At 49.5% G+C, this 20796-nt stretch overlaps 1 protein-coding gene, 1 non-coding gene and 1 pseudogene across 9 annotated transcripts in view; 1 reads left to right on the top strand and 2 right to left on the bottom strand.

Annotated features, from left to right (window-relative positions):
• The window catches only part of GREB1 (growth regulating estrogen receptor binding 1), a 159035-nt gene that overhangs the window by 61044 nt on the left and 77195 nt on the right, over positions 1-20796 (bottom strand). For all 8 annotated transcript variants that reach the window (XM_073022788.1, XM_073022791.1, XM_073022789.1 and 5 more), the window contains 5 exons: positions 17810-17929; positions 13740-13916; positions 4240-4422; positions 2361-2495; positions 11-139 (listed from right to left, as the gene is read on the bottom strand). In XM_073022788.1, the coding sequence (XP_072878889.1) occupies positions 11-139; positions 2361-2495; positions 4240-4422; positions 13740-13916; positions 17810-17929 (744 nt within the window). The remainder of the gene's footprint in view (positions 1-10; positions 140-2360; positions 2496-4239; positions 4423-13739; positions 13917-17809; positions 17930-20796) is intronic.
• On the top strand, positions 18615-18733 carry LOC119627370 (5S ribosomal RNA). The gene has a single exon (XR_005243573.1). It is a non-coding gene; the product is annotated as a 5S ribosomal RNA (ribosomal RNA).
• Positions 19035-19206, bottom strand: LOC119627477 (U2 spliceosomal RNA; annotated as a pseudogene).

Below are 20796 nucleotides of genomic sequence, written 5' to 3'. Positions count from 1 at the left end.
GCAGCGCTACCTAAAGCCGATGGTCGCGGCAAGGCCAACAGGTTATTCTTTGCCAGCTGTTGGCACTTTGGGGAATCTTTGCCGTTGAAAACAGCCGGACCCACTGTTGCGCTTAGTGAGGAGTGATCAGAAGCTGGTCCTGAAAGCAGATAGAAGGCAAAGAGGAGGGTCAGTTCACGAGAATGCCCTGGGAGCCAGGCAAGGAGGAAATCACTTTCCTTGCAGTTTCACAAACTAGCTTTTCCCCAGCAAGTCTCATCAGAAGGTCAGAATTCCCAACAGTGATTCTGCTACACTGAGAAGATACATGCAGACACATGCATACACACACACACACACTTCTGCCTACACACAAGCATACACATGCACAAACATGTACACACACACACATGCACAAACACATGCCTATATACATGCACACCCAGGAACATGCAACCTCCTGCTCACACCCCAATGGACACACAGCCTGAGTGAAAGAAGGACCAGGGGACTTCCTGAATTCCAGGACCACACCTGAAACTGTTCTTCTTCCTTCCACCTTCTCTCTCAAGACCTCTGGTTGATATGGTTTGGCTGTGTCCCCACCCAAATCCCACTTTGAATTATAGCTCCCATAATCCCCATGTGTCGTGGGAGGCACCTGGGGGGAGATAACTGAATCATGGGGGTGGTTTCCCCATATTGTTCTCGTGACAGTGAAGAAGTCTCACGAGATCTGATGATTTTATAAAGGGCAGTTCCCCCACGCATGCTGTCTTGCCTGCCGCCATGTAAGATGTGCCTTTACTTCTCCTTTGCCTTTTGCCATGCAGAACTGTGAGTCCATTAAACCACTTTCTATATAAATTACCCAGTCTTGGGTATGTCTTCACAGCAGTATAAAAATGGACTAACACATCTGAAGTCCAGGAGAGCAGTCGGGTTTGCAGCTACCTGGGTGCAGGCTGTTCACAGGGCCCAGGGCTCCCCAGGTCTAAGGGTAATTCTGGGGACAATCATGGCTTCTGGTCTCCTGGGGCTGACAGAACTGCTTAAGTTGTCCATGTCAGTCAGAACAGTCTGGAAAGAGCTTGAGTCAGGAGTAGCACTGAATGTTTCCTGTGGGTTTAAGGGGGTGGCTCTGAAGCCAGATGACATGGTTTGAGCCCAGTTCCACCACCTCCCAGCTGTGTAACCCTGGACACTTACTTAACCTCCCTATGCCTCAGTGTTCTCATCCAGAAAACAGGGGTGGTCACTATAGCAACTCAGAGCCACTGTGAGAACGACATGAGTTAGCAGAAGAAAGTGCCTGGAACGGTGCCTGGCATGTAACATGCTTTGAGTACTTGCTGATACTATCATCTTATTTAATTCTTACAATTGCCCTACAAATTAGATAGAAGAGATTTGCCCAACTTTACAGATGAGGAAATGGAGGGTCAGAAGATTTGAGTTGCCCCAAATCACTCAACTAAATGGTGGCAGCACTGGAGCTTACACCCAGGCACCCCAACAGCAGAAACAGCAGGCTCTCCAGGCCATGATGGTAGAGGCGCTGGGGGCCTGGGCATGGGGAAGCAGCAAGGAGCTCTGGAGGAGAGTATGTTCCAGTCCTCTGCCCAGGCGATGGATGGGCCAGGTGGGTACAAGGGCACTGGCTTCCTCCCAGGGCCAATGTGCCTCTACAGACCCACTGGGCAGGAGGCATGAAAACAAGCGGCGACCTTCCTGCGTCCTTGGGAAGGCTGGTGTCTACTGTGATAACAATCACCATGCTTAGGAAGTCTGTGCAACATGGTGAAATGCCAAGCATGTGAATCAGGGTTCACATCTAATGTCACCTCTTGCCTCCACCTCCTCCTGCCCACGAGGTCCTAGGCAAGCACCCAGCCTCCATGAACCTCACCTTCCCAATCAGTAAAATGCGGGAACCGAGGCCTGCTCACAGCATGGTTGTGGGGCTTCAAGGCACTCACAGAGCTGGGGAGTGCTGCGCACTGGGTGAATGGCGGCAATCTGGTCTTTTCCGCCCCTTCTAGCAATTCATTCAAACCCTGACTCAGCACCTTTCCATAGAGAGCTCTATGCTGTGCGGGGGTTGTGCGGGGGGCGGTGCTGCAGAGGGACCCTGCATATGTCCCCACCAGGGGATCCCACTTCATATCAAACAGGAAGAAAGAAAAGCCCTCCCAATGAAACACCTAGCAGTCTTTGTTGAAAAGTATTACAAATTCAAGATGAAAGTAAAGGTGTTATAGAAAAAGATGACAGCCCCTTGATTTATTTTGAAGAATGCTTGACTACATAGTCAACCGGACCCATCAGAGACATGCCAGTGGTGCGGATTCAGCAGCCCTGGCGTGTCTCTGCCGCCTCACCTGCCTGCTGAGCTCCCATCAGGATGCTGGGGTTCGTCCCGGGAATGGGCTCGCTGGGGAAGGCAGCCGTGCTCTCCAGGGCCGGGAAGAAGGAACCAGAACAAGTACTGGTGGGGATCTGCCGGCTTCTAAACTCTAAGGGGGCAAGGTGCACGTGTGAAAACCAACTCGCTCTTCTCTAACAGTTACGAAATGAGTTCCTGCAGTGGAACGTGTCCTATAGGACAATGAGCTATGGAGACAGTCACACAAGCTGCCACCACATCCTGGTCTTTGTTTCAGCATGAAGCCAGGGCGAGGGTGTGACTCCTACTTGTGGCTCCATGCCAAGGGGCAGCTCTGGTTGTCAAGAGTGGGAGCAATCGTGAATATTTAGAAGAAAGGGACGAATTATACAAATAAGTCACCCTACAGCTACCCGTAGCCATAGACGAGAGTGTTACTTGAAGATAAAGAAACGATACCATCTTCACCCTTATTTCCTCCTCTGGGAAAGGCCATCCCCAGCGGCCAGTGAGGTGGAGAACCTCTGAGGTGCTTGGACTCAGCAGGTGATCAAAGACGGTGAACTGGTCCCATACGGGGCACAACCACTGCATCCTCAGGGCCTGAGAAATGACTGGCAAGTAATAGGGGCTCAGGAGGCATTTACTGAACAAAGCAAGAAAAGCAGAGAGGAAGGAAGAATGGGGTGTGAGGGAGGTGTTCCCAGAGCCACCCAGCCTAAGGCGTCTTCCCTCTACTCCCAGGATCTGCCCGGGAGAGTCCAGAAGACAAGATGGGAACAAGCCCAGACAAGGGAGGAACACCTCACACCCCAGTCTTGCCCTCCACCCGTGGCAGGCCACTGAGGATCCAGCCTCCTCCTCGCCCCACAGAGCTGACTGTGGCCATGAAAGGTACAGCTAAGACAAAGAGGGTGGCAGGGCAGCCTGCTCCCAACATTTCTGAAAGCTGCAGCCCAATCACTTCTTCAGAGACCAGCAACATGAAGCTGATCTTTCTGGCCATAGCTCAGGGTTCAGGGGCTTGTGTGGGGCATTGTTCAAGCCGAGCTGTCTTAAGTCAGGTTCTCAGCCTTGGTGCTGGTAACATTTGCAGTGGGCTTCTTTGTGCTGGGGGCCGGCCTGTGCGCTGCAGAATGTTCAGTCATACCCTGGTCCCTACCCCAGATGCTGGTGGCACCATCCAGTCATGACAATCAAACTTATCTCGAGTTATGGCCAAACATTCCCTAGGGGACGAAAGTCACCCATGGTTGAGGACCACTTGGGTGAACTACTCAATTTGGGAGGATGAGAACCAGCGCCCCAAATACTTGCCATAGGAGGTAATGCACAGTCTGGCCCTCTGTCAACTTTCTTTTTTTTTTTTTTTTTTTGAGATGATATCGTGCTCTGCTGCCCAGGCTGGAGTGCAGTGGCACCATCTCAGCTCACTTCGACCTCCACCTCCTGGGTTCAGGTGATTCTCCTGCCTCAGCCTCCCAAGTAGCTGGGATTACAGGTGGGCGCCACCATGCCCGGCTAACTTTTGTATTTTCAGTAGAGACAGGGTCTCACCATGTTGGCCAGGTTGGTCTTGAACTCCTGACCTCAAGTGATCTACTCACCTAAGCCTCCCAAAGTGCTGCGATTACAGGCATAAGCCACCACGATTGGCCCTCTGTCGACTTTTAAACATCCCATCCAATTAGACTGTCACTGTCAACCAGCTTAACGCCCGTAACGAAAGGGAGCATTTTCCATTTCATAGGCCTGGCCTTTTGCCTGTGATGTGTGCTGCTATGCAGGGGCCTCTCCCCAGCATCACAGCGACAGGCACCACGGGCCACTTCGGGGCCCAGCACTCCCACCCCCTCCACAGCCAACCTGCCCACCTGAGCCTTTCCAACAGATTAAAGGTCCTTTGGTGAGAGTCCCTTGTGCATTACGGACCAGGTAATACTTCAAGTGTTTCTGCTTCTTGGGTTGAGTGGTCAGTTTCAGATTTATATGGTTGGAGAATTCTGTGAAGTAACAGAAGCCCTTCTTTCCACAGCCAACACAATTCCCAGAGAAACCTGGAGAAGAAAGTAAACCGTAAATATCTTTATTCTTTTATTTTTATTTTTTTTAGATGAAGTCTCGTTCTTGTCATCTAGGCTGGAGTGCAATGGCACAATCTCGGTTCACTGCAACCTCCGCCTCCCAGATTCAAGTGATTCTCCTGCCTCAGCCTCCCAAATAGCTGGGATTATAGGTGCCTGCCACCATGCCTAGCTAATTTTTTTTTGCAGTTTTTAGTAGAGATGGGCTTTCACCATGTTGGCCAGGCCGGTCCTTTTCAAATAAGACAGAGTTCATCCAAACTCTGAAGATCCACTTCCTGTACCACCAGCCAGAGAACTCCACAAGGCAAGCACCCCACCCTCTTAGACTAGCCCAGAGGTTAAGATGGCCTCGACTCAAATAAAAGAGGACCAAGAAGACTTAGTGATAGAGATGGGCCCAGGCAAATGTGGAAGATTTAACGTGCTTGGGGGCTACTTAAACATCTACGTAGAGAGCAAACTTTGCAAGACAAGAGCCATCCCATTCCACTGTGTACACGGATCGGGGCGCCTGAAATGATGCAACAGCTCTTATTTCCGGGGGGGTGGGTTAGTTACACTCTCAAAGCAGTGTGACTAGTGAGATGGGCTACACTGGGACACCTCTTAAGAGTCCAAAATTCCATCCTGCTCTCAACTTGATCCTGTGAGTTTCTGAAAAGAAATCAGGAGAGCTCCGCAATGCCTGGCCGGCATGCTGGCGAGTGAATTCCGTGGCTTGGCAGCCAGTGGAGGGAGACGCTCTGCTGGAATGTGACTATCTTGCTGCTGCTGCTGGCCTCTGCACCAGGCCTACAACTGACTTTCTGGGAGGTGACGAAGGCTCCCCTCAGCTGTGAGGCTCTAAACAAGCCTCCTACGCGGCGGCAATGACAAAAACGCCTCCTGGGAGCTATTAAAATCCAGAGACATGTGCCTGAAAAGACCTTCACGCACTGTAAAGCCTATTCAAACCATAGGCATCGGGAGCGCTGGTTAAGATGAGAAATGTGAAGACTTGGCTTCTGCCCCGGATGACTGCTCTTATTTAAACGATCATAAGATGGCCTTGCTTCACCCACCGGTATGTCTGGTTTCTATAGGTCCAAAGGCCTTCGGCTGCGGAGATCCTGAAGCTAAGACTCACGTGTCATAGTCTCCATTTGATAAGTCTACAAAGGTCATTGTGCCTGAGGCTGTGAGGGCCACCCGGCTCTGTGTGTAACTCTGCTCTAAAAGTCTCCCTAAGGTCTCTGGCTAGCGTTCAAAATAACTCCAGTTAGTGAAGGTTAAAAACATCTCCACAGATAAATAAGACATCTATATTACAGAGGCCGACTGGACTCCCTGATCTATTTTGAGCGCATTTAGTCTTCCTCAAAAGGCATTAGAAATAAGGACAGATCTCTTGGCCTCACCATAGGACAGTTACAGGATAATTTACCTTCCACAGTCCTATTCCCTCTGTGCCAGCACAAACAGTAAGGTCCTGACATGAAACACTGTCCTCTCCATGTGCTCGCTTTCCATGGGACAGGCAGGGAACTAACACGCACAGGGAACCAGGGCCATTCTTGCCATTCATCTCAATCCACAAGTGCCACAGGAGCCAGTCAACCTGGAGGGCAAGTCCTTCTTTGTGAAATCAGAGAACCAGAGAGGCCCGTTGTTCAAATCCATAGGTACGGAAGGTGTGGCATTCAACTCCAGCCTGAGGATGACGTTCTTGCCCACAGGCCTGGCATCCAAGGCTGCCCTGATGCCCCCTGGCCTTCATCTCCAGCTTTATTCCTGTCCTTCCTCTGATATGCTAATTCCCAGCTGGACTCCCCTGCCTCTCAACCCAGCCCGCTCCCACTGCCCTCCATGCACAGGCTCATCCTCTCCTCCGGGGCCCCATCTGTACACATCCAGCCCTCACTCAACATCCTGCTCCAGTGCCTACTCCCAAGAGCCTTCTGTGACCCAAAGGCTGGCTGGCACTTTCCTCCGGACTCCAGGCTCTTCCTGTAGCTCAGGGGCCTCTGAACATCCCAGTGATTGAAATTTGTGTCTTTTTCCCATCATTATTCCTCTACGCTCGCAGCATGACTGCACGTGTGAGCTGTGTGTGTGCAAGTGTACAGGTACTGACTAATGCCCCACACATGGCAGGCAGCCAGTTAAAATCAAGAGGGAAGAAAAGAGAGACGAAACAGGGTAACTGTGAACAGCAGCCTGTCAGGGTTTCTGTAAGCACTCTGAAGGAATAACCTCATGTCTTTATTCATTGGCCTCAACTTAGGGACGCTTGAGATAAACCCGGCTCAACAGCTGCCTAAAAACAAGGCCCGAAGAAACATTCAGAGCTCCCTGGAAGGGCTTCTAAGCCTGTTGTTTAAAAGCTGGATGAACAGGAAACAGAACTGCAAGACGCTAAGAGCAACTTGCCAAGGCCAGGCTGTCATCCCTCTCCAGAGGCAGCTAAGCAGGTTACAGGCCTCTGTCCCATAAGAAACACAGGCTGGGGACCATGGCTGTGCTGCAGAGGCCGTCTCCATCTCCTCCGATGGGATGGGAAGCACAGACAATAGGGAGCTCTTTGTGATTCAGAAATGAGGGTGGACACCCTGGGTCTTGCTAGTACAGGAAACATTTAGGGACTCAGCAAGCAAACTGCTTTTCTGCTTTGGCAAAAACTTTCTGGTCAGGAGACCCAGCTGCTCTTCTGTGAGGTGTCTTGGAGAGAGAGCCACAGAGGCCAACCAAGAAAACCACAGGAGAAGGAGGAAAATAATGAACTGTTCTCTTCAGAAATCTACCTTAGGACTTGGAAATCTGGAAAGTTTTCCTTATATGATAGGCTTAGAAAGCATGGGATCCTGCCTGAAATCTCAAATTCCTGCCGGGTGTGGATATCCAGAATCGAAATTCTTCCTTCAGTGTCCTCACCATGGGAAACAGTCCATCATAAACACGATTCTTGTCACCACGCACAGCCACACCCTGTGATTTTCCCTTGTGTCTAGTTTAGCAGCTACAGGTAGCATTTGTTTAACAAGCACATCCTGGGCGGATATGTGTGCTGGCCGCTGAGCAAGCCTCTCCCCTTCTGCTGAGAGGACAGCTACATCCACTCCCCCAACCCCTGCAAGGGAGTGTGTATAAGCCTGGATGTCTGAGGGGCCTGGGTTCAAATCCTAACTATAGTTAGGTGATGTGAGGCAGGTAACTAACACCTCCGAGCTTTGCTTTCCTCATCTGTCAACAAGGCGACAATAGCAACTTCGTAGTGCACCTGTCATGGGCCAGGCACTGTGTCAAGCACGTTATAAATGTTCTCATTTAAACCTCAGGAAGCCTGACAAAGCAATTGGCAGCAGTGTCCCAGTTTACAGATGAAAGTATCAAGGCAGAGGGAGAGACAGAGACCCATCCATGGTACAGGGTGACCCAGCCACGGCTACAGGGTAGAAAGTGCTGGAGTTAGGACTTGAACGCATCTCCTCCCAAAAACCCACCTTGTAGGAGCACTATGGGGGTGAAGTACCTACGAGATGTCTAACATGTCAGGGGCACTCTGCAAGCAGCCCTCCTTTCTCTACCCTGGCCTAAGCTGTATTAGGAAGGCGAGCACAGTAGGGGTCATGACACTCACTAGCGGCCCTAGGGGAGCAAATAGACAGCCCCCACCCCTCCAACAGTGTGAGATGTGGAGGAAGCAGCTCCATTTCTCTGCATTTCCATGTTCCAACCATCAAAGGGAAGGCTATGACTAAATGGGCCCTATGACTCCTTCTAGGACTAAAGTGACATGATTCTTCTTGGAAGCATCCATAGGTGGCTTCCTTCAGACCCAGGGGTCTCTGAGCACTTGGCTCATGGCAGGCTGGAGATGGCCCAGATTTACTGCTGGGGCCACTTCCTCTGCAGAGGGGTCCTCCCACAAAACCTCAGGGATGCCTCTAGAAGTTCACCTGTACCTGACCTTTCTTCTAGAACCACAGTCCAAAGGAGATCTCGCTGATAGCCATTGCACCAGAGCTGGGAGCCACAAACATGTCCCCCACGCCTGATGCCTCCATCCAGCACCTTCCCAGGAGAGTGGATGCTCAGAAGGGCCTTACTCTAGACCACTGTCCCTGTGCAGAGGGCCACTAGGCCCTAGTCATCAACCCTCCATGAAAAAATGCAAATCTGACGGATACTTTTATGCACAAATATGTTTAGAAAGAAAATCTGATAGGAAACAAACAAGGTGCTCTGGGCAAGACATACATTAAAAATGCATGGTTCATAATTGGGTAATGTTTTTGGTTAAAAAAAGAAATGGTCCCTGTTAGGAAGAAGGAACAGACACAGTTAAATAATCCCACGATTGAGGCAGAAGGACCGGTAGCAACGACAGCAGTTCCTCAAATTCGGGCAGCATTTTCGAGTTTATAAAGATCATCATATAAAGAGCTGAGTTATCCTCAAAACTGCAGTGAGGTACCGCGTACATCTTTATCCCCTTTATAGATGGCAAACCTGTAGCCCCAAGGCAGGAAGTACTTCTCTGCCAAGATGGAACTGGCTGTTCCAGCACAGTGTGCTACGGGGAAGAATGGGGAAACAGCAGGAGTAATTTAGGAAGGCAATTCCAGGAAGACATCCTGGCAAGTGGGATTTAAATTGGGCCTGAACAGCAACTCTCTGTTCCTTCCAAATAATGAGCCTTGAAAGCCCACGAGCTCAGACGAGCACACACTACACCTAGCAACTAATGACCACCCTCCCCGTGCCTGAAAATAAACAGTTACTTGGGACAAAAATAAGATCATCTTTGGCTCATTGTGCCATATTAATTGAAAAAAGAAAAAACAGAATCTGGGAAATATTATTTTAAATCCCCACCTGGATGGAGAAAGGAAAAGCCCATGGGCAACGTAAAACAAGGTATTTTATATATATATATGCCCAGAGGCCCTGCCTTGGTATTTTGGCCAAATTCCAGCTCAAGTGTAGAAATGGCCTCCTTGTGCTGGGGAAGCCTAAGGAGCCGTACCAGGATTCCAGGTGAGACAGGAAGTGGGGCAGGGGTCCCAGGTGTTCCCGGGGAAGATGAAGCACTCAGGGGTGGTAAATAGTATGATGTTGTGAGGTTTGAAACATAAAACTCTCAGGCCATCGTACTCCTCTAGAATCCTGCAGTAAGTTCATAACTAGTTCTTCTGCTTCAGTTTCTCCCTTTGCATAAAAATCAGTTGTGTGTCTGACTTCTAAGTGATCTTCTTAAAACACAAATTAAAACACAGTCATCTAAATTTAACATCTAACACTCTAAATATCCTTAAAAATATCAATTATAAGGGTAAAACGAGGGAGGAAGGACTTACACATTAAGAAAAATTTGAGACACAGCAACCAAATACTTTAGAAGACCCCTGTCTGGATCTTGATATAAATGCACCAATTGCTTTAAAAAAAACTGTAAGATACAATTTGAACACACTGAATATTTGATAATATTAAATAACTGTTAAATCTTTTAGATATGATAATGGTATTGGGTTTCTAATGAAAAGCTGTTTTTTTGTTTTGCTTTGTTTTGTTTTGTTTTGTTTTGTTTTTAAATGGAGTTTCACTCTTGTTGCCTAGACTGGAGTGCAATGGCTTGATCTCTGCAACCTCCGCTTCCCAGGTTCAAGTGATTTTCCTGTCTCAGCCTCCCAAGTAGCTGGGATTACAGGTGCCTGCCATCACGCCCGACTAATTTTTGTATTTTTAGTAGAGACGGGGTTTCACCATGTTGGCCAGGCTGGTCTTGAACTCCTGGCCTCAGGTGATCCACCCCCTCGGCCTCCCAAACTGCTGGGACTACAGGCGTGAGCCACCGCACCTGGCCCCAATATCTTTTAGAGATAATGCCGTGTGGAAATATTTACAGATGAAATGATACAATGTCTGGGATTTGTTTCAAAATAATCCCAGAAAGGGAGAAGAGGGGGACATTATCAATGAAACAAGATTGGCCATGCGTTGGTAACCGTTAAAGGCAGCTAGATCACCTCATACCATGAGACTCTGTGCTTCTGTAGTTTGAAAATAGCTCCTTTTCCAAGCAGAACCCAGCTGGGCACCCCGCCCTGCCATGCTCTCTACCAGCCTCCGCTCCAGCCACAGAGCACTCCAGCCACTTCTCCAGTGTGCCATGCTGTCATGCACAGGGAGTTCCCTCTGCTGAGACACCCTTCATCCTCCAGGACCTGGGCATCAGGGCCAGACCGTCGGGGTTCAAACAGCAGGGTGGCCCTGAGCAAGTCAGTTAGCCTCTCTGTGCTTTCATGTCTGTATATAAGTCTAGATAATAACAGACCCACCACATTGGCTATTTTAACTTATTTCGTGCAGTTTCTGGCACATGATAAATGCTCAAAAAGTGCCAACTGCTATTAGTGTTTGGTTTCTGTTGCTGTTATTCTCCAATTGGCAAAATTCTACTCATTTTTCAGGGCTCAACTCAGATACCACATCCTCCCATTCCCATCCTCACTGGGCCCCTCCGATTCCCGGAGCACCCTACCCTCTCTGTAGACCATGTCACACAAGGATGTATTGTAAGATTTATTGACAGAGTCGTTTGTTGTGGATTTCTAGGCTGATTCTTGGTGTGCCTGCATCCCCCCATCCTGCCCCCAGACGTAACTGAAGGTCCAGGCTTTCATTTCAGGTTATATACTCAGTAAATGCATGCTGAATTCTTTGCCTGCTGAATGAACAAAGGACTCATTTACTCCCATCTAAGAAAAAAACAATCTAGCGAGATATGTTTTCCTTCTTTATGTCTGAGCTGTCAACTCATTTAGATAAATTACCGGGCAATAAACTGAAACAAACACCTAGATTTTAATCTTTCAGCTTTTTCAGATAAAATACCTGAGTTGATTAAAAGTCACTAAAACAAGTCTCCTAATACTGCTGCTTCCTCCAAGGTATTCCCCAGCCTGTATTTTATAGATCACTAAAAAGCACTGAGCTCTGTCGCTGCGGGGCTAGAGGGCGCCACCTTGTCCCGTGTAGCCATCAGACTTAATTGCAGGAAACCTAAACAGTGTTAAGTATGCAAGCTGAGAGCATAAAGTTATTTTATTAAAAGAAGAAAGCAATGGCTATTACCAACTAGGCCTTGTCACCCATTTCAGATGGCTTTTGGCAAGCAATTAACAAAGCTCCTACTTCCTCTCCTCGATGAGCTGGCTCTGTTACTGAGCTGGTGGTGAAGGAACTGAAAGATCCTCGTCTCTGCAGGCCAAGAGGCAGAGCCTCCTTGATTTACTGCCCTGGCAATTCCTTTACAGTCACAAAGTGGTGGAATCCAGACGAATCCCCGGCCACTGCCAGATCAAACGCTAAGGCGGCCACCAGGCACGGCCTCCCGGACTCTCTTCCATCCTGGGCGACTGTCGTAAGCGTTCAGTCTGTCATTGAATGATTCCATCAGCTTCTTTGCTAGAGTGGGTTTTCTGGGATGATTCTGTTTTAGAGAACTAGTTACAGTGAGTCCATGAGCCTGCCTCAAGAGAGTTGGCCAAAATGTTTTCTCCCCTTCGTCACTGTCTAGTGGTGTTGTCCCTCCAGCGAGCATTCACCTGCCTTGTGTCGGAGTTCACACACGTGTGTGTCCCCAGCGCCTTTGTGGCAGGAGCCATCTCATTTCTTCTCCCTTCTCCATCTTCATCCTTTGCACAGCTCCTCAGACGTAAAGTGTGCTCAATAACTACCCATAGAGTGAGTTTATCCTCCCAGCTTTTGGGGCCGTATCAAGTGAAAAACTGGAGGCTTCAACGTCTATACCCATGGAAAATATGTAAGAAATTGTGGGGGTTTTCAATCTAGAAGTTTTTCCCACAAATTCTCACAATCAAACTTGCTCTGCATGAAGACTGTTCCTGAGGCTACATCTGAAGTGGATCATTACCAATCCTGCCTCCCGCCCAGATTGCCTCCAAAGAAGATGCCAGGCCAGATGGAGGGGGCCGGAGCCACAGTCACAGGATGAGAACAGCCAAAGGGCCAGGGCACATGTGGAAGTCACCTCCCCGCTTCATGGATGAGGACACAGAAGCCCAGGGGGCCACACAGGGACCTGTGAGCAGGTGCAGGACACGAACCCAGATCCCTGGGCTCTTGGTCCACACCTTGGTGTCCCTAGATTTTACTCCACAATGGGGGAGCCTGCTGAGTGATGGCCTGGCACACAGTAAGAACTCAATTACATCATATGAGCAAAGGCAGCCAGGCTTGGCAAGGCCTGGCCCCAGCTCTGCACTCAGAGCCTTAGTGGGCCAGCGGTTGTTGGAAAGATCAAAGGCTAGCGGTGCCCAGGGCTGGAAGGGAAAGCGGCGGCTCCCCCATCTTGACCCCATGTTGACCTTGACTGTGGGATGGCACCAGGTAGAATCTGGAGCCAGGAAGACTTGAGTTTGAATCCTGGCTCTGTCCCCTTTACTCATGCGACCTTGGGCAAGTTAACAGATACAAGCCCACCTATAAAACTGGGATAATAAAGACCACCTCTTGGCTGGGCGTGGTGGCTCATGCTTGTAATCCCAGCACTTTGGGAGGCCAAGGTGGGCAGACCACTTGAGGCCAGGAGTTCGAGACCAGCCTAGACAACATGAGGAAATCCCATCTCTACTAAAAATACAAAAATTAGCCAGGTGTGGTGGCGCACTCCTGTAATCCCAGCTATTTGGGTGGTGGCGGCATGAGAATTACTTGAACCCAGGAGGTGGGGGTCGCAGTGAACTGAGATAGTGCCAGTGCACTCCAGCCTGGGCAACAGAGAGAGATTCCATCTCAAAATAAATAAATAAACAAGCAAACAAGCAAACAGACCATGTCTTGAGAGATGAGTGATAAACCAAAGGGGAAAACAGATACAGGGTGCCTGGCAGTCCTTCAGGACAGAACATTCTGGAGGCAGCAACACACTCCGCCTCATTCTCCTCTGCCTCTGTAGGCTGTTTCCGAGACTGTCTAGGACAGGGTTTGTCACCCATTCCTGACACAAGCGGGCACTTAGGGAGATCTGAAGAATAAATGTATGAAAAACGAATGCTAAAAGGTGAGCTTTCTGCAGGGATGCAGTCATACTGTAAATGCATCTCATTTGCATTCCATTCCACAAAGAACTCCTCTACCAAAAAACATAAACACGGCTGCATGCTGCACCTGGGGTCCCAAAGATGGTCCCTCGGTTGCCACCACTCCCCGCTGTGACCTCCCTTGACCTTGCTCTACCCCAGTGCAGAAAGAGCCACAGAGGAGGACAAAGCAGAACTTACCAAGAAGAGCATTGTGGCCATTGTCATCCGGCAAGAACCTCTTGTCAACGGCACATACCAGGAGATGGTCCGGTAGGCTGGGAGACTTGGCCCCGACGAGGAGAAAGCCCGCAGGGACGTCAATGGGCTCGTTGGAAATGGAGACGAGGCGCAGGTCCTTCCCGGCCTGGCAGAACCCTAGGGGGGTGGACAGGCCTCACACGCTGCCCAGGGCTTCCCAGAAGCGGGGTCACAGGGGCAAAGGGAGGAAATGCTCTGGGTCTGCTCAGGAGAAACCCTTATCTCTGGGTGTGCTTGACCTCAAAATTAATCCTGAGAGATAAAACTATAATCTTAGTTGGCCGGACATGGTAGCTCACGCCTGTAATCCCAGCACTTTGGGAAGCCAAGGCAGGAGGATCACTTGAGGTCAGGAGTTCAAGACCAGCCTGGCCAATGTGGTGAAACCCCCATCTACTAAAAATACAAAAATTAGCCAGGCGTGGTGGCACGCACCTGCAATCCCAGCTACTCGTGAGGCTGAGGCAGGAGAATCATTTGAACCCAGAAGGCGGAGGTTGCAGTGAGCCAAGATTGTGCCCCTGCACTCCAGCCTAAGTGACAAAGTGAGACTCCATCTCAAAATTATATATGTGTGTGTGTGTGTGTGTGTGTGTATATATGAAATCATAGTTATCCACGACACAGATCACACATTATTTGTCGATTGGTGCCACCATGTAATGCACATTAATGTGCAAATGAAGCTCAACAGGAAGAAATTTTAAACACATGACGGCAAATGGAAACATATACAAGATAAATCCTTAAGAAACTAAGGGTCCTCTGATGTTTCTTACATGCTGCATTTTTTGGGGCTGAGAAAGAGGCCATCATGAAAAACGAAGGTTGAGAATCTGATAGCATCGGTTTCCTCTAGGGGGCGGTGGGGAGGACTCGTGGCCAGGACACAGGCACAGAGCGGGCCGAGAGCACAGAGGTTCTCATTCCATGCCCTTCGGAACCTTTTGCGTTTTAGAGTTTGTAAATTTCCTATTCAAATAATACATCTCTACAAATATTTGGGGGAAAAGGTAAAAGAGAGAGCCAGCTGAGATTAATTTGGATAAGCCTTTTCCAGGGTCTTATCCCAGGTAAGGGCACACCCAGCTCCATCTCCTGTGCTCCCTGTAGCTTTAGCTCCCGACTGAGACCTCTCTGGGAGCCCCGATGAGCCAAGGCCTTCCCAGCAGGGCGCTACAGGACGTCATGAAGACTTTGCTCCTGCGTGCAGGGCTTCCCCACTCACCGAGCATTTGCTCCGTGGTTTCCCATGTACCACTGGGTGGGGGTAGGAGAAAGCAACACCTGTGAGGGAGACGCTGGCAGGCGTGGGGCCAGGACCACCCCATGCCAGGCACTGGTGAGGCAGGCTCTGCAAAGCTCTCATCTCATCACCTGCAGCAAAGTGTGGCTGTTCCCATTTTGAAGATAGGGAAACTGAGGCTCAGAGAGGTTGGGTGATTTGCTGCAAGCTACAGAGAGGGGGACCAGGAAGGGAGGCCAAGCTGACTCCTAGGTTTGGAGCACGATATAGTCTGGCTACGCCCCCACCCCTATCTCATCTTAAACTGTAACTCCCACAATTCCCACATATTGTAGGAGGGATCCGGTGGGAGGTAATCGAATCATGGGGGTGGGCCTTTCCCACGCTATTCTCGTGATAGTGACGAGTTTCCCCACACAAGCTCTCTTGTCTTGTCTGCTGCCATGTGATGTGCCTTTCACCTTCCACCATGATTGTGAGGCCCCCCCAGCCATGTGGAACTGTAGGTCTAAGAAACCACTTTCTTTTGAAAATTGCCCAATCTTGGGTATGTCTTTATCAGCAGTGTGAAAATGGACTAACACAGGGCAGTTCCTTGCATTGGCTTGGGGAAGGGAGGTCAATTCCCTGAGGTCAACGTCAATCCCCAGAGGTTCCCTAACTCTCCGACCTAGGTCCCTCCCAGCCTGGTGTGGTCCATGCTTTCTGAAGAGCTGGAGGGATGTAGGCTATGAGTAGTCACCGTGTTTACTGTATTTATTTGGAAATTATGTGAAAATATAATGACCATTGGAGAGTTTACCTCTTAATGTTTTTTTTTTAAGAGATAGGGTCTTGCTATGTTGCCCAGGCTGGCCTCAAAGTCTGGGCTCAAGCAATCCTCCTGCCTCAGCCTCCCGGTAGCTGGGACTTGACTACTTGCGCCACCATGCCTGGCTGAAGAGTTTACCTCTTACCATTTAATTCAGTGGCCTTTTAAATACTTAGACACTAGAAGTCCTACCTCACTAAGAGCCACCATATTGCCTTCCCCTTGCCTGGAAGAGCAGCCCAGCAAGGGCCGAGTCCCTCCCCTCCCAGTCATCATGCTCAGAGTCAAGTCCAGACCCCAAGGCAGAACACATGGTGCCTTCACACCAAGTCTCGTCACTCTTCCAAGCCTGGCTCTGCCACACCTCAGGCCCCTATGTAAATAATCTGTTAGCAGTTCCCCCAAATGAGCTATAATTTCACCCGACTAAGCCTTTGCACATGCTGTTCCCTCTGTCTGGAACTTCCCAGCTTCCTCCAAGCCCTCCACAGTCTCCTGGCTGACTCGTACTAATCCTCCAAAACCCAAAGGGCCACCTCCTCCAGGAAGCCTTCCCAAAACTCTCTACCTGCGTTAGAGCCCCTCCTCTGCTCCATGCACCCCTGCTTGCTCCCAACTGCGTGCAAAGTGTCCACTTCCCTGTATAGCTCCCATCAAACAGGGATCTCTCATCCCATTTATCTCCATATATCCAGAGCAAAGAGTTTAATAATTACTTCAATTACTGCTTAATTTAATAATAACCAGTTAGTTATCTTAAATAACTAAGGACTGAGCACAATGCCTGGACATTGTAGGCATTCCAAAAATATTTGTATGGGGTACCACAGTGTCCTGTGTAAACCCTTTTACAAATAAGGAAGCAGAGGCTCAGAGAGATGCAGTGATTGGAACGCAGCTATTCAACTATCTGCTAAGCAGCATGGCCTGCATGTCCCAGTTGTGTCTGATGCCCAAAGTGATGTTCTCGCCGCTAACTGGCCTCCCCGCTTGGCATGGTGTCAGGACAGATGAACTCATTAGCAAAGAGGTTGTGTGGCGCATGGGTGTCAGAGTCAGGGGTCTGCCCCACGCCTCTCTGAGTGCACAGCACAAGCTCTTAGCACAGGGCTAAGCTGCCACCCGCCCAGCGTCTCCAGGCCTCTGTTCCTCAACAGTGAAACTGTACCATTCCTGACTGAACAGGGTCCCTGAGATTATGTGTATCTGCCTGTTCAACACTGACATACTGATGGGTATGAAAGATTATTCCAGCCAAGCACGGTGGCTCACGCCTGTAACCCCAGCACTTTGGGAGGCTGAGGCAGTTGGATCACCTGAGGTCAGGAGTTTGAGACTAGCCTGGTCAACATGGTGAAACCCCATCTCTACTAAAAATACAAAAATTAGCCAGGCATGGTGGCATGTGCCTATAATCCCAGCTACTCGGGAGGCTGAGGCAGGAGAATTGCTTGAAGCCAGGAGGCGGAGGTTGCAGTGATCTGAGATTGCACCACTGCATTCCAGCCTGGGCAAGAGTAAGATTCTGTCAAAGATGAAAGAAAAGAAAAGAGAGAGAAAGATTGATTATTCCTCCTAATCACTTCTGAGTTCAATATGCTGGGCAAACAGGCCTGAGTAGGGAAAATGATGTACTCTAGGTTCCAAGCAACCAACACAGAAAAATGAATGTCTGGCTCCCAAGCCACTGGTCAAGTTGAGGCTGTCCAAAGAGCAGCAAAGAGGCCTGCCTTAGCATCCCAGCATGGTGTCTCTGGAGCTCCCGCTTCAGGAGGGCAGGCCGGACCAGCACCTGCTGGGGGCCCACAGGCATGGCTCACACCTCAGGGAAAGCAAAGAGGAAGACCAAAGAGGACCCCTGCAGCACACAGTCACAGGCTCAGTTACCGGCCTGGCCACTGCCTCCAGGCAGCATAGCAGGCACTGCCTGGCCAGGGGCTGGCAGAGGCTCACCATCTGTGGTGCAGCATCCTTCAGGCGGAGGGTGCAGCTGGAAAGGGTTTGGGGGGCTGTTTGTTTCCAGCCCTCCTTCTCCCTCTTCTTCCTCTTCCTCATTGTCCACTCGGCTACCACCTAGATGGGGGAAGAAGAGTGATGAGCAAGGCAGCTGCTGTCCAGCCTCAGAGCTTCCCCCGGGGCCTTTCCTCTGCCTGGATTCTCAGGCTTAACAAGCCCAGGACCTACAGGACTAATCCAGAATGGGTTCTACCCATCCTTAACAAGCACTCAGCAAGTCTAGCCAGTTCGGAATTAACTTGTCCTTACAAATACTCTGTCAGTCGGGTTTTATCAACCTTTTTTACTAGAGGAAAAAGCTGAGGCTTGCTCAGGTTGGATGACTCGCCCAAAGTCACACTGCACACAGACCTGGACCTCATGACTCCAAATTCAGGTTCACTTCTCTTCCATCTGCCACAGCTGCACATACACTAGACATTTAATATGTGAAGAATTGGCTGACAAGGACTGAGCACAATGCCTGGACATAGTAGCATTCCAAAGATATTTGTGTAGAGGGTACCATAGTGTCATAGGAAGATCATTTTACAAAAAAGGAAACGGAGGCTCAGAGAGATCCAGCAACTGGCCCACGGCTACTCCACTATGTGCTAAGCAGCCTGGCCTGCGTATTTCCAGCCATGTGTGATGCCAATGCTGATGCTCTCACCCCTAACCTGCACTGCTTCATTTGGGAGACAAAATATAGGTAGGTATGAACAGCTTCACACAATACAAGAGAGCTGTCAAACTGCACATTGTCTATGGCCATACCACCCTGAACGCACCTGATCTTGTCTGATCTCAGAAGCTAAGCAGGGTCGGGCCTGGTTAGTACTTGGATGGGAGACTGCCTGGGAATACCGGGTGCTGTAGGCCAGGTGCAGTGGCTCAAGCGTGTAATCCCGGCACTTTGGGAGGCCGAGGCAGATGGATCACCTAAGGTCAGGAGTTTGAAACCAGCCTGGCCAACATGATGAAACCTTGTCTCTATTGAAAATACAAAAAATTAGTTGGGCGTGGTGGTGCGTGCCTGTAATCCCAGCTACTCAGGAGGCTGAGGCAGGAGAATCGCTTGTACCTGGGAGGCGGAGGTTGCAGTGAGCCGAGATTACGCCACTGCACTTCAGACTGGGCAACAAGACCAAAAACTCCATCTCAAAAAAAAAAAAAAAAAAAAAAAAAATCCCTAAGGGAAGAATGCATGTAAACTTTACTAGATATACAAACACACACACATACAAATAGCCATTCTAGAACAGGGTCAGGTACGATAGGGATGTAGGAAGCTTTTTTTAAACTGATAAGAACAGATACTACACTTGATCTTAACCAAAAGGCTGAGAAGTGATGTAGGAAGCTTTTTTTAAGGGAAATAATATTTCAGAAGGAATGGTCACTGTTGAACAGGTCAGGACAGCCTAGAGCTGGCCATGGAAATCCCGCCACTCCCCGAGCCTGCACTCTGTCACTACAGGGAAATGAACTCTCAGCTCCAGCAGGCAGGGTCTCTGTCCTTGCTCTTCCCTGTATTCCAGGCACCCCACAAGGAAGCTAAGTATGACTGTGTTGGGCAGCCCAGTGGCTCTGGGTACACAGAATCGTACCTTATTCACTAAGTACTGCTGGAGAAGGCAGGATCTCAGGCTGTTGAAGTTTAGTCCTACCAACTTCTTGTAAGTTAGACATTCGGGGTAAAAATCTTTCTCAACTTCTCTATCTTTAAATATCATTTAATAAATAGCATACAGAGTTCTTCAGGGAACAGGGTCATTATGAACATCCTTAACACACTGGGCTAGGATATAGGCACTCTTCGCTTATTTCTTTTTTTTTTTTTTTTTTGAGACGGACTTTTGTTCTTATCGCCCATGCTGGAGTGAAATGGTGCGATCTCAGCTCACTGTAATCTCCGCCTCCTGGGTTCAAGCAATTCTCCTGCCTCAGCCTCCCAAGTAGGTGGAATTACAGGCACCTACTACTATGCCCAGCGAATTTTTGTATTTTTAGTAGAGATGAGTTTCACCATGTTGGTCAGGCTGGGCTCAAACTCCTGACCTCAGGTGATCCACCCGCCTCGGCCTCCCAAAGTGCTGGGATTATAAGCGGTGGCGCCTGGCCCACTTCTTATTTCTTTGTCTTCTCCTCCAGTATTGGTTTATTTGCTGTCATGTCTCAAACCCTCACTTACCTTGGCTCTAACACCATCCATCCATCCAGAGGGCTAAGCAACCTGGGTTAATGATGAAATCAAATCATGTGTAGTAGAAAGAGACTGGACTGGAAATCAGGGAACTCAGGTTTCTGCACTAGCCTGGGCCACTGCCTATGTGGACGCAGGAAAGTTACTTAACCTTTCTGTGCATCTGATCCTGCCTCTTTAAAATGAGGTGGTTAATCCAGACAAACCTTAAGGTCACCTGGAGTTGTGATGGTCTACGTGGAAAAACACCACGGCCCTCAGAGCTGCACGGGATGTTCCAGATGTGGTTTAAACAGTAGAGCATACTGGAAACACAGCCTCACAATGGCTACCATTTCAAACGGGCTTGTGGGACAAGAGGCAGAAGAAGCTGAACGTTTCCAGCAGGTGGGAACCATGACTTTGGGAAGGTCACAGCAGGAAGTGACTCAATAATTCCTCATCTCTCAGTCTTCCTGGGCTTAGAGGACACAGAGGAGGTAGGAAGGCTGTGAAGAGATTACCCAGAGGTGGGGTGGGGAAGGAGATACACTCTTGAGCCTGCTTCGGATGCTTTCTTCCTGGCATTAAAAATAGCAGGCGTGGTTTTAGCAGAAGGTGTAAAGAGTCATGCCCAGACCCCAGGCTCCAGCAATGCAGTACAGGTCTCCATGTTGGGGACACAGAAGACTCTGTCTGCAAAATCGACTCTGGTCTCTAAGCCAGCACCATAGAGGCTCAGAGGGGATGTCACAGACAC

The sequence above is a fragment of the Chlorocebus sabaeus genome, chromosome 14 (assembly GCF_047675955.1).
Source record: "Chlorocebus sabaeus isolate Y175 chromosome 14, mChlSab1.0.hap1, whole genome shotgun sequence".
In the NCBI taxonomy this organism is placed as follows: Eukaryota; Metazoa; Chordata; class Mammalia; order Primates; family Cercopithecidae; genus Chlorocebus; species Chlorocebus sabaeus.
Note: the sequence above shows the minus strand (reverse complement) of the source record. Positions and strands in the feature narration are given on the sequence as shown.